General features: G+C 47.8%; 1 protein-coding gene across 2 annotated transcripts in view; it reads left to right on the top strand.

Annotated features, from left to right (window-relative positions):
* The window catches only part of Abcc5 (ATP binding cassette subfamily C member 5), an 82,454-nt gene that overhangs the window by 28,449 nt on the left and 41,902 nt on the right, over positions 1–12,103 (top strand). For both annotated transcript variants that reach the window (XM_051150706.1, XM_051150707.1), the window contains exons 9-12: positions 1,584–1,732; positions 2,916–3,023; positions 6,362–6,718; positions 9,899–9,970. In XM_051150706.1, coding sequence (XP_051006663.1) covers positions 1,584–1,732; positions 2,916–3,023; positions 6,362–6,718; positions 9,899–9,970 — 686 coding nt within the window. The remainder of the gene's footprint in view (positions 1–1,583; positions 1,733–2,915; positions 3,024–6,361; positions 6,719–9,898; positions 9,971–12,103) is intronic.

Here is a 12,103-nt window from a genome sequence, read left to right as displayed (position 1 = left end):
AAGCTATTGCAGAAAACAGTATTAGTTTCCCAGACCCTGCTCTTAACCCTTTCTATTCTGTCAGTGCATAGGTGCCAGAGGTAGGTGTGTGACCCAGAAGGATGAGCTGCGTCAGGAGGCGTGGGCTTGGCGCCTAACTCTGTTAGTCACCAGGGGCTTGTTTTCGTATCTCTTAAGATGATTGGTTGATGTAGTTACAAGGTTCTCAGTGCTGGCTCCACTCAAAACTTTGAAGTGGTGCAGCAGGCATAAGTACGTGAAATACATCCGCGGGGCAGGCCTGCCAGGGTAACTAGCGTGACACTGGCATTCAAACAGGTCTGAACAAGATTAGGAAGGCTAGGCCTTAAACACGGTGCCATTTAGCCAGTCGCGGTGACGCACCCCTTTAATCCCAGCACTTGGGAGGCAGAAGCAGGTGGATCTTTATGAGTTAGAGGCCAGCCTGGTCTACACGGACAGCCAAGGCTACACAGAGAAACCCTGTCTCGCAAAAACAAAACAAAACCAGAAATAGTGCCATCTAAGAAGGAGAGGTTTGGACTGGAGAGATGGCTCAGAGGTTAAGGGCACTAATAACTCTTCCAGAGGTCCTGAGTTCAATTCCTAGCAACCACATGATGGCTCACAGCCATCTACAATGTGATCTGATGCCCTCTTCTGGCGTGCAGGTGTACATGCAGGCAGAGCACTGTATACATAATAAATAAATAACTAAATAAATCTTAAAAAAAAAAAGGGGGGGAGAAGCTGGGTGTGGTGGCACTCGCCTTTAATCCCAGCACTTGAGAGGCAGAGGCAGGTGGATCCCTGTGAGTTCGAGGCCAGTCTGGTCTACAATACGAGTCCAGGACAGCCAAGGCTACACAGAGAAACCCTGTCTCGAAAAAACAAAAAACAAAACAAAAACAAAAGCAACAACAACAAAAAAGGCAGCTGGTTTGGCCATTGATAAATCCTCCAGGAGCTTATCAGGACTCTTGGTCTTGCAAGGTGGTTAAGCATTCCCAGAGTAAATGACTATCAGTAACCGGGTAAGCAGGGGAAGCTGCCAGGTGCAGATGCAAGTCAAATGTTCGTTTCATGGAAACCCAGTTGACCCGAAAGGCAGCAGACCAGTGCACTAGTGCTGTACAGACTTTCTTTTAGATTTCTTCTTGTGACTCATCTATTGACACCTGATTGTAATGAATTGATTAGTGAATTGTAATAGAACTGATTGTTCTAGGGTTGAGGCTGGGCTGTGCTTGTCCAGCACACACAAGAGGCCCCTTGGTCCAACCTACAGAACTGACAAAGCCAGAACTGGTAGTATTGCTTTTACAGCTTTGGTATTGAAGGGTCATTTAAACACCTGTCTGTACCCTAGCATCACGGTACTTGGGAGGTTGAAGAGGAAGAACCTTTGTTTCAGGATAAGCCTAGGCTACATAGCAAGACTCTGTCTCAAGCAAACAAACAACAACACAAAACAACACCAAAAGATCTATTTGTAGTTGAGGCCTGATCCTTGTGTGCTGGTGGCGTAACAGTGTCCCACAGTGTGTCTTGACTTGCCTTGAAGATGGATTGCTTTTTCATAGAAATCCGAGAGGAGGAGCGTCGGATATTGGAAAAAGCGGGGTACTTTCAGAGCATCACTGTTGGGGTGGCTCCCATTGTTGTGGTGATCGCCAGTGTGGTGACTTTCTCTGTTCACATGACCCTAGGCTTCGACCTGACAGCAGCACAGGTGAGCTAACACTCGGACGGGCACCATCCTAGTCTGCTCCTCTCGTTCCTCATTTGGAACTGCTACCAAGAATTAGGTATATTTTCACTCATGGCTTTAAGATGAGAAGTGGAAGATCGGGAAAAGAGCTGTCCCTTCTGCAGGAGCAGTGTGGCTTATTTTCACTCATCCTGGGTTTGGGTTTAATTTTGTAACTACAGAAGAACTGTGTTTCATGTTCATTAAGAATTTTAGATGAAAGTCTCATTGAACCCAAAACCAACCCTACCTTTAAAATAAAAATATGGGGGCCTGGAGAGATGGCTCAGAGGTTAAGAGCACTGGCTGCTCTTCCAGAGGTCCTGAGTTCAAGTCCCAGCAACCACATGGTGGCTCACAACAATGAGATCTGGTGCCCTCTTCTGGTGTGCAGGTGTACATGCAGGCAAAACACTGTATACATAATAAATAAATAAATCTTAAAAAAAAAAAAGTGGCCTGGAAAAATGACCAGAAGTAAAAAGCATATACTGCTCCTGCAGAGGACTGCTGTTCTGTTCCCAACACCCACCCTGGGCTGCTTATTGCTATCAGTAACCTTGGTTCCAGATCTGACACCCCTGGGCTCCGAGGACTCCAGTTCATGTGCATATACTCACATACACATATACATAATTAAAAAAAATAAAAATTTAGGGCTGGAGAGATGGCTCAGAGGTTAAGAGCACTGGCTGTTCTTCCAAAGGTCCTGAGTTCAATTCCCAGCAACCACATGGTGGCTCACAACTATCTATAATGAGATCTGGTGTCTCTTCTGGCCTGCAGGCATAAATATAGGCAAAGCACTGTATACTTAATAAATAAATCTTTTTTTTAAATTAAAAAAATTTAAAGTATGGAATTGAGGCTGACTAGATGGTTCAGTGGGCGTAGGCACTTGCCTCCAATAATGCCCTCAGTCCAGTTGTTGGAACTCATGTGGGCGAAGGAGAGAACCGACTTCTTTAAGTTGGTCTCTGACCTCCACACTTGCATTGTGATGCACACAGAGGCACCTGCACACACAGCACTTCATTTTTGTGAAACTGATTGCACTACTAACATTTGCTAGTTACAGCCTTCCTCCCACCCGGAAGGAGACGGTGCCGCCTTGTCTAGTGCGTGACCTCACGAGGCTCGCTCTCACCTCTTTTTGTATTTTAAGGCCTTCACAGTGGTGACTGTCTTCAATTCCATGACTTTTGCTTTAAAAGTAACACCATTCTCAGTGAAGTCCCTCTCTGAAGCTTCAGTTGCTGTTGACAGATTTAAGGTAAGTGGTTCCCTGCCCCTCTCCCACATCAGGAGCTCACGGCTGCCTGAGTTCTGATAGTCCACGCGGGCCAGCCGTACTTGCCTTTGCTTGCTTTAAGGAGATGGTAGAGGCAACTCATTTAAGGGGTGAGAGAAATGCCTTTTAAAGTGAATGTTCATTTCTCTCTCCTGATTGGCCTTGTTCTGGGCTGTGTTCCCTTTCCCCACAGGCATATATGTTGTCATTACAGCCTTTAAGTGGCCTCAGTGGAGATGGCCAGCACAGCCCGGTGGCTGTCGGGCTCCTCCCTGCCCCGTCCTCAGTCCTCCTGCCACTTTGATTGGTTGCTCTGCTGAGTCCTTTTGATATTTCTTTTTCCTACCCAGTGATTGCCACTACATGAGGCAGGGAACGCAGTGACACGGAAATAGTCATAAAACTAGATCATGTTGAGAAGTTCAGTTAAGTAAGTATCAGCTCTGTTCCTGTGATGGGGAGAGTCCTGAGGGGTGACTGACACTAGCTCAGAGGCTCTGGAGACACAGCCCTGGGAGGACAGAGTTGCTGGGATTCATGCCAGCTGGTTCCTTGTACAGTTAGGTGACTTGCATTGGGCCAAGAAACCTCTTCCTTCAGGGTGCTCCTCTTTCCCTCCTGGCTGTTCAAAGGACAAGGGCCAGAACCACGGAAGAGTGATGGAAGGATGCTCTCAGAGCTTCCTCTCACTCAAGCCACTGTAGCCAGTCATGGAAGAAAGTGAACATTCTGACCAAGATTCTCCCTGTGTGTTTCTGTAGCCTTGGTGGTGGATGGGTTTTGTTCAGTTTTGGATAAAGGAAGAAGGACAAAAAGTAGTTTCGTGACCTCCTTGTTTTTGAAGTTTCTTCTCTTAAGTGAAAACATAGGCATGTTTATATTGAGATGATTTTTTAAGATTGCACCGGAATCCTGGTGTAGCTGTTGTAGCTAGCAGCTCTGTGAGCACTCCCTCTCCTCAACAGTGATATGGATGGCTTGAGTCCTCTGCTGGGTGGAAGTGAGTTAACATCCTCCTTGTTTTGCAGAGGGGTTTCTTTTTGAGACAGGCTGGCCGCTAACTCACAGTTCTCCGGCCTCCGCCTCCTAGGTGCTGAGGTTACTGGTTACTGTGAGGTTACTGTGGGGCTGGCAAGTGCTGTCAGTGGGCAGCATCCTGGTGGCTTCTGTGCCTCTGAGACCCCGCTGTTTGTGCAGCACACACCTCAGTCAGTGCACTTTCAGGTGTCGTAGGCCCTTGTCTGTCTCCATGGCCAGGCTGTGGGAAGCAGGGAAGCTGTGTACCCTAGCTAAGTAGTTCATTGGAGCCTAAACAGTCTTCATCCTTTTAACGGACCTCTCGGGAAAGAAAGAGTGGCTCTTCTGTGCACATGTGGTTTTGCTCTGTGAAGGCAATCAGGAAAGTTGATGTTATTCTCAGCCCAGTTCCTAGGAAAACTCTGGATCTATGGATCCCACAGCTATTCACAGACCGAGGGACTTCACCTGAGCTTTAGGACACACGGGTGGCGGGAGGGGATGGGGCGCATGGGAAGAGACACTGTGATCCTAGCTCTTGAAGGTGATGGGCGGCAGGAGGTCAGGGCTCAGGGCCATCCTCGGGTACCTAGGGGAGCTGAAGGCTAGCTTGGGCTACATGAGACCCTTTCTTTCTTTCTTTTAGGATTTATTTAATTATTTTATTTTTGAGATTATAATTACATACATTTCCTCCTCCCTCTAAACCCTCACATAGACCTTTTGTTGCTCTCTTTCAAACTTATGGCCTCTTTTTTCATTAATTGTTGCTATATACATACACATACATGTGCACATTCCTTAATACATACAAACAGCCTGCTCAGTCTGTATAATGTTACTTATGCGTATGTTTTCAGAGCTGAGCATTTGGTATTGAATAATCAATCTGTGTGCCCTTCCCTGAGGAAGACTGTTTCTCCTGCTCTCAGAATTCCTTAGTTGCCTGTAGTTCCTGTTTAGGGTTGAGGCCTGGTGGGCTCCCAACCCCTTCCGTGTTAGCCTGTCTGTTGCTGTCCTTAGTCAGTTCAGAGAGACCCTTTCTTTCTTTCTTTCTTTTTTTTTTTTTAAGATTTATTTACGTATACAATGTTCTGCCTGTGTGTACACCTGCAGGCCAGAAGACATTAGATTACATTATAGATAGCTGTGAGCCATCATGTGGTTGCTGGGACTTGAACTCAGGACATCTTGAGCCATCTCTCCAGCCTGAGAGACCCTTTCTTAACTCTTTGTGAAAGAAGACACCGGCATCCAGGAGGAAGGGGGAGTTATGTATCCTGTTTCCTAGTTCTTGCAGACCGGAAGCCAGTGAGGCAGTTAGGCAGCCGCCACTCTGCACCTCATCTTTCTCTTAAGTTTCTAATGTTTCAGATTATTTATCTATCTATCTATCTATCTATTTATCTATCTATCTATCTATTTATTTATTTATTTTCGAGGCAGGGTTTCTCTGTGTAGCTTTGGCTGCCCTGGACTCGTTTTGTAGACCCGGCTGACCTTGAACTCATAGTAATCTGCGTGCCTCTGCCTTCCGAGTGCTAGGATTAAAGGCGTTTGCCATCATGCCTAGCTTTAAAAAAAAAAGCATTCTGAAATTCCTCTGTGATAGTGCTCTGTAAAGCTTTGCTGGTGTGAGAGGGGTCTAAGTAAAACTAGAAAATGAGAGTCTCAGATCTCACTTGAGAGATGCTTCCCTGTTTGATGTTGCCTTTTCCTGTCCTTTGAAATAACTCAGTCGGACTCTGGAAGTGAGTGGAGAGAGGCCTCTAATTCTCCTCCTGTGGAGCGATTCTTAGGGAGATGCCTTCTCTTCCACACAGGCCCTTAGCATAGGCCTGTCCCAAACCCAGCAATTAGGCTGCGCCAGTCTCCGTGTCACTAGGTCCAGGCCGTGGGTGAGGGCAGTGTGCAGGCGTTAGTTAGCTCTACAGAAGTGGTCTGGAAGGTCAGTGGCTCTGGTGATGTCTATATAAAGGCTCAGCATCCCCTTCGAGTGACTGTGCGAGGGGCACCGTCTCCCTAGCAGTTATCAAATGACCTTTAACCCACAGCAGGCTAGCGGGGAAAGCAGGGCTACCTTAGTGTGTTAACTCAGCATAGCGGGTTGGGTCAGTGAGTGAGGCCCTGAGACCCCTTGTCAGTCTTGAGGTGAGGCTACACTAATGAGCTACCTTTTGCTCTTCAGCTTCCTTCCACTGTATAGCCTGATGTGTTTTGCTGCGTGAGTGTACGCCATAAGCTTGTCTCCCTGGTCTTGATCCAGTGTCTCATCTTTGCACCTCTCTCACAACTCCTATCAGAGTTTGTTTCTAATGGAAGAGGTTCACATGATAAAGAACAAACCGGCCAGTCCTCACATCAAGATAGAGATGAGAAATGCCACCTTGGCGTGGGACTCCTCCCATTCCAGTATACAGAACTCGCCCAAGCTGACCCCCAAAATGAAAAAAGACAAGAGGGCTACCAGGGCCAAGAAAGAGAAGTCGAGGCAGCTGCAACGCACTGAGCACCAGGCGGTGCTGGCAGAGCAGAAAGGACACCTCCTTGTGGACAGTGAAGAACGGCCCAGTCCGGAAGAGGAAGAAGGCAAGCAGATCCACACGGGGAGCCTGCGCCTGCAGAGGACACTGTACAACATCGACTTAGAAATTGAAGAGGTGAGCCCCGCCCCACCCCTGCACTGGCTCCTGCATCGCCCCACCTGACTCTGGCAGGACCCTATCTTTAAACAGAGCATTCTGGCTGTGAGCGGATCAGAATCAAGAGCAGATTAGGTTTGGATTCCGAAGGGAGCAACAGAGTGAATAACTAAAAAGATCTCGTGAGGTTTTTATTTTATTAAGGAGATGAAGCACTCAGGTGGAAACCCAAGATCCGGCTCTGTATCCGAGCTATCACAATCCCATCCGCTGCTGGAACTGTGGGGATTCCTTGTTACCACAGGCAATTTGGCCGTATTTGTTTGTTTTTAGTTTTACATATCTGTCTGTAGGTGTATGCCCATACATGCAGGAGCCAGTGCATGCCCAAAGACAGTGTCAGATGCCCTGGAGCTGGAATTACAATGGTTGTGAGCTACCTGATGTGGGTGCTAGGGGCTGAACTCAGGACCTTTGAAAAAGCAGCCAGTGCTCTTAACCACTAAGCCATCTCTATACAGAGAAACCCTGTCTCGAAAGAAAAAAACAACAAAAAAACCAAACATTCTGGCTATGACAGGGACTAGCCCTATGCTTCAAGGACCATATCATCTGCGCCCCACGCCCCCACCGACATTCACCCACCTGTTCAGAGTGCCAGCTTGACACCCCATACAGTTGAGGGATTGAGAACAAATAGCAGCAAAGTGCACGCAGTCAAGGCTTCCTCTCTGGAGTTTGTATTCCTAGTGGACAGACGCAAACAACAAGCAAGTGAAGCACACAGTGTCGGGTTGTGATGAGGACTATGCAAAGGATGGTAAAGGAGAGCGGGGACCGGGGCTGCTATGTTTGCGTTTTCAACACGTTTCCTAAGGAAAGACCCCATTTGAAGAATGTTTTAGCCAGGCTTGCTAGTGCATGTCCGTAGTCCTGGCTCTGGGAGGGTGAGTGAGTTTGAGACCAACCTGAATATATAGTGACACCGTAGCTAAGCGGTGGTGGGAGTAGGCATGGCAGATAAACAGTAATACCGAAGAGAGGCGGAGGAGGAGGATTGGAGCTGAGAGAGTGAGCCGTGTGGCTGTCTAGGGGCAGAGGGTCGTGGCTAAGGCACAGGAGCACAGAGCAGAAGCTTACAGCTGGAGTGTGCAGGGGAGTGTGGGAGAAGCTAGCAAGTCATGAAGATGCAGAGCAGGGGTGCTGGAGTCTCATTGACAGTCTGATGTCACCTTGGGAGGAAGAAAGGTAATGGGGGATTTGCAGAAGTAGCTGTGATGGAGAGATGACTCAGAGGTTAAAAGCACTGACCACTCTTCCAGAGGTCCTGAGTTCAATTCCCAGCAACCACATGATGGCTCACAACCATCTATAGTGTGATATGATGCCCTTTTCTGGCATGCAAGTGTATATGCAGACAGCATTGTATACATTAAAAAAAAAAAAAAAAAAGTAGCTGTGATTACATACGACCTGCAGGATTCAGAAAAGTGTGCAGAGAGACAACAGAGGAAAAAAGGAGAGCCCCCAAGGGGTCTTCTAGTGCACAAAAAAGATGGGAGAGTCTCCAACCAAAGGTGGTGGAGATGTGGGGGTGGGGTGGGGTGTGAGACATGCCCATGTGCAATGCTGGGAGGAGGCTGTAATGCAGCCAGTAGCAGCATCAGTATAGACAGGTCCACAGTGGACTAAGGAGACAACTGAAAGCTTCCTGCTCCTAGCAGCCATGAGCAAGGCGATCCTTGGTCACCTGAAACGTCAGTGCAGTTTATTTCAGCCTTAGCAACGAGCTTCTTACGTGATAACTGTTACTGATGACTGCAGCAGTTCCACTGTATCCCTGGTTGGCTCTTGTAGATAACAACCGCTCATAGTCAACTGAAAATTTACCTTTCCATTTTGTAATGTAATGCTTGATTCAGTGAGGAACTCGCCCTTCTCAGAGTCCAGAGGGAAACAGACAGTGTTGGCTTGGAACACCGGACAGACACACAGTTAGCAGGTGTGGATAGAGTTGGAATTCTAGTGATACACTGCCTGCCTGCAGAGCCTGGCTCCTTCTGTACCACTGCCCTCCCCCCCTTTTTTCTTTAGGGGACTTTATCACTATCAGGACTGCCAGACAAGTGACTCTCTTTAAAAATACACTGTTGGGCCTGGCAGTGGTGGTGCACGCCTTTAATCCCAGCACTTGGGAAGCAGAGGCAGATGGATCTCTGTGAGTTCGAAGCCAACCTAGTCTACAAAGAGAGTCCAAGTCCTGGGTTTAATGCCCAACACCCACAGGTGGCTCACAGCTGACTGTAGCTCCAATTCCAAGGGGAGTGACATCCTTTCCTGCCCTCCGCAGGCACTAGGCACACAAGTGGTATATAGACATGCGTGAAGGCAAAACACCCATATATACATTAGGCAGGTGGGTATCTGAGTTTCAGAACAGCCTGGTCTACACAGTGAGTTCCAGGACAGGGGATGCACAGAAAAACCCTGTCTTGAAAAGCCAACCAAACAAAATGATAAATAAAACAACAAATAAAAATATTTTAATGGGTTTAATATTACATGTAGTTGTTACTAAAACTAAATTAAATAAATTTAAAGACTCCTCCCAACTGGTCAGGGTGGCACACGCTTGTAGTCCCAGCACTTGGGAAAGCAGAGGCAGTGGGATCTCTGTGGGTTTCAGGCCAGCCTGGTCTACAAATCAAGTTTAGGACAGCCAAGGCTACAGAGAAATCCTGTTTCAAAAACCAACCAACCAACCAAAAACAACAAGTTGGGCGTGTTGGCACATGTCTTTAATCCCAGCACTTGGGAGGCAGAGGCAGGTAATCACTGTGAGTTTGAGGCCAGCCTGGTCTACAAAGTGAGTCCAGGACAGCGAAGGCTATACTAAGAAATTCTATCTTGGGGGAAAAAAACCCAAACAAACCAAAAAACACTACCACTGCCAAAAGAGAATCCTGCCTTGCAAACAAAACAAAACAAAAACAAACAAACAAACAAACAAACTTAGGCTTCTTGCAAAGTTGGCAAGAGGCTAAGACTTTCTAAAAGTGACTGTGGTGTACATATTTTTCCAAAGCCCTTCCCTGTCCCTGAACTGATGGACTAATGGCAAGGGTTTTTTTTTTTTTTTTTAGGATGAATGGCTGGTAGTCTCTTAACATCCTTCCTCTCTCTGTGTGCTTTGTCCAGGGCAAACTGGTTGGAATCTGTGGCAGTGTGGGAAGTGGAAAAACCTCTCTCATTTCAGCCATTTTAGGCCAGGTAAGATTTGTTTATTTCCTTGACATTTTCTGCTTCTTTCTCAGGCTCGGTTTAGCAAACACTTCAGGAAAAACAAACTCAGGAGCTGAAGGGGTGGGAACAAAGGGACCGCGGCCTATGCGGTGCTTCCTAATTTATCCACCTCTATCAGCCTTGTGTCTGGACAGGGTGCAGCAGATGCCTCACTGGGCACCATTTGTCCCTGGTGCCTTCTCTTATTCAGGAGGTCGTTCCTGGATGCTGTGGTTGTGCTCGGCATGAAGTAGCCAAGATGAGAGATGACCAAACACGCCACGCTGCAGCAGAGCAGCCAGAATTAGATTCAGCTGCACAGTCTCACTTGGTCCTTAGCCTACGCTCTGACACTGTTATTCCTTCAGGGAGTTCATGTCCAGAGAGGGGCTCAGTCATTTTAGACACACAAGTACATCCTGAGACAGTGAGGGGAAATACAGGGGGTTCTAGCACATGCTTTCAGCACCGCGAGCGAGGGGGAGGGGGAGCACAGAGTCTCTGAGCACCGCGAGTGAGGGGGAGGGGGAGCACAGAGTCTCTGAGCACCTCGAGTGAGGGGGAGGGGGAGCACAGAGTCTCTGAGCACCTCGAGTGAGGGGGAGGGGGAGCACAGAGTCTCTGAGCACCTCGAGTGAGGGGGAGGGGGAGCACAGAGTCTCTGAGCACCTCGAGTGAGGGGAAGGGGGAGCACAGAGTCTCTGAGCACCACGAGTGAGGGGGAGGGGGAGCACAGAGTCTCTGAGCATGTGGAGCCCAATAACCAGAACAGAACAGGCGCCCACTTGCTTTTAGATTTAGAGCGGCTTAACGTAGATGCAGATGAAGACAGGCATGCAGTTGTTACTGCCTCCTGACCGGTGAGGTCTTCTGAACTTACCCGTGTTGAGGACAGTGGGACCTGTGTGTTGTGGTGTTTGGTAGCAACCATTATAGTGTGCTGTGGTCCTCCTAGAACACGAGACTGGTCCTTGGGCCCGGCTATGGGTCTTCGTAGAAAGCGAAAACACAGAAGGTGGTTTCTCATAATCAGCCAGGTTGAGGACCAGGTATGAGGCTGGGCCTCTCAGAGTAGGAAATCTTCAAAATGCTACTGAGGGCGCGCAAGATGCTGCTTCACCGGTGACGCAGCGGCTCAGCCTAAACCAAGTGGGTTTTTGGCTTTTGTGGATCAGATCCTGGCAGCTCATCTGATGTGGAGGCTGGTACTGCAGGCAACCCCTGGGCCCTGCCCTGTCTTTAGAGTTTAACTCTTACTGAGAGCAGCCAGGAGAGGTATGTTTCCAAACACTTTGATGTGCATAGCAGATTGATTGCTAGTTTGTAGGAAAATAAGCTTTTGCACACACACTACATGCGGTGGTGTTCACAAGGGCAGGCTTGTTTGTCAGGCATTCCATGCGCTGATTAGTGAGAGTTTGCTTCGCAGCCTTAGCATCCTTAACTCAAACAGATGTCTACTGTTCGTACCAAAAAGAACCATGATAAAAATGATGAGTCAAAGGTACACGCCTTTAATCCCAGCACTTGGGAGGCAGAGGCAGGCAGATCGCTGTGAGTTCGAGGCCAGCCTGGTCTACAAAGCGACTCCAGGACAGCCAAGGCTACACAGAGAAACCCTGTCTCAAAAACAAACAAAAAATGGTGAATCAATCGATATGAAGCTATGATGGAAAGCACAGCAAAGCCATGCCTCATCCTGCGGCCTCTCGTGTTGGAGGATCCACAGTCGTCACGTGGTTGCTGTTCACATGAGGTGATGTCATCTAACCTGGAATTCTGTTTTCCTCTCTGGTCCTCACTCCACAGAAGCAGCTGGTCTTGGTATCCTGGATAAATCTTATAGATAGGTTGGCCACTCTTGCCTTGAGGCAGGCTCTGGCCGTAAACGTTCATAGCAGCCTCTGCTTTTATTGCATATTGCATATTGCATAGCGTACTCTGCTTTTATTGTAGATCTACATACGTGATCACTAATAACGATGTGACACAGTCAGTACTAGACTGTGTTGAAAATTTCTTCTGCCAATGATAATAGTCCAAAACTCTTCAGTTTTGCCTCTGGCAGGTTTTTACAACAACGGCAAAAAAGAGAAAAAAAAAAAAAAATAACAGGAAGAA

This window comes from Acomys russatus, chromosome 8, assembly GCF_903995435.1.
Source record: "Acomys russatus chromosome 8, mAcoRus1.1, whole genome shotgun sequence".
Classification (NCBI taxonomy): Eukaryota; Metazoa; Chordata; class Mammalia; order Rodentia; family Muridae; genus Acomys; species Acomys russatus.
This window is presented reverse-complemented; position numbering and strand designations above follow the sequence as displayed.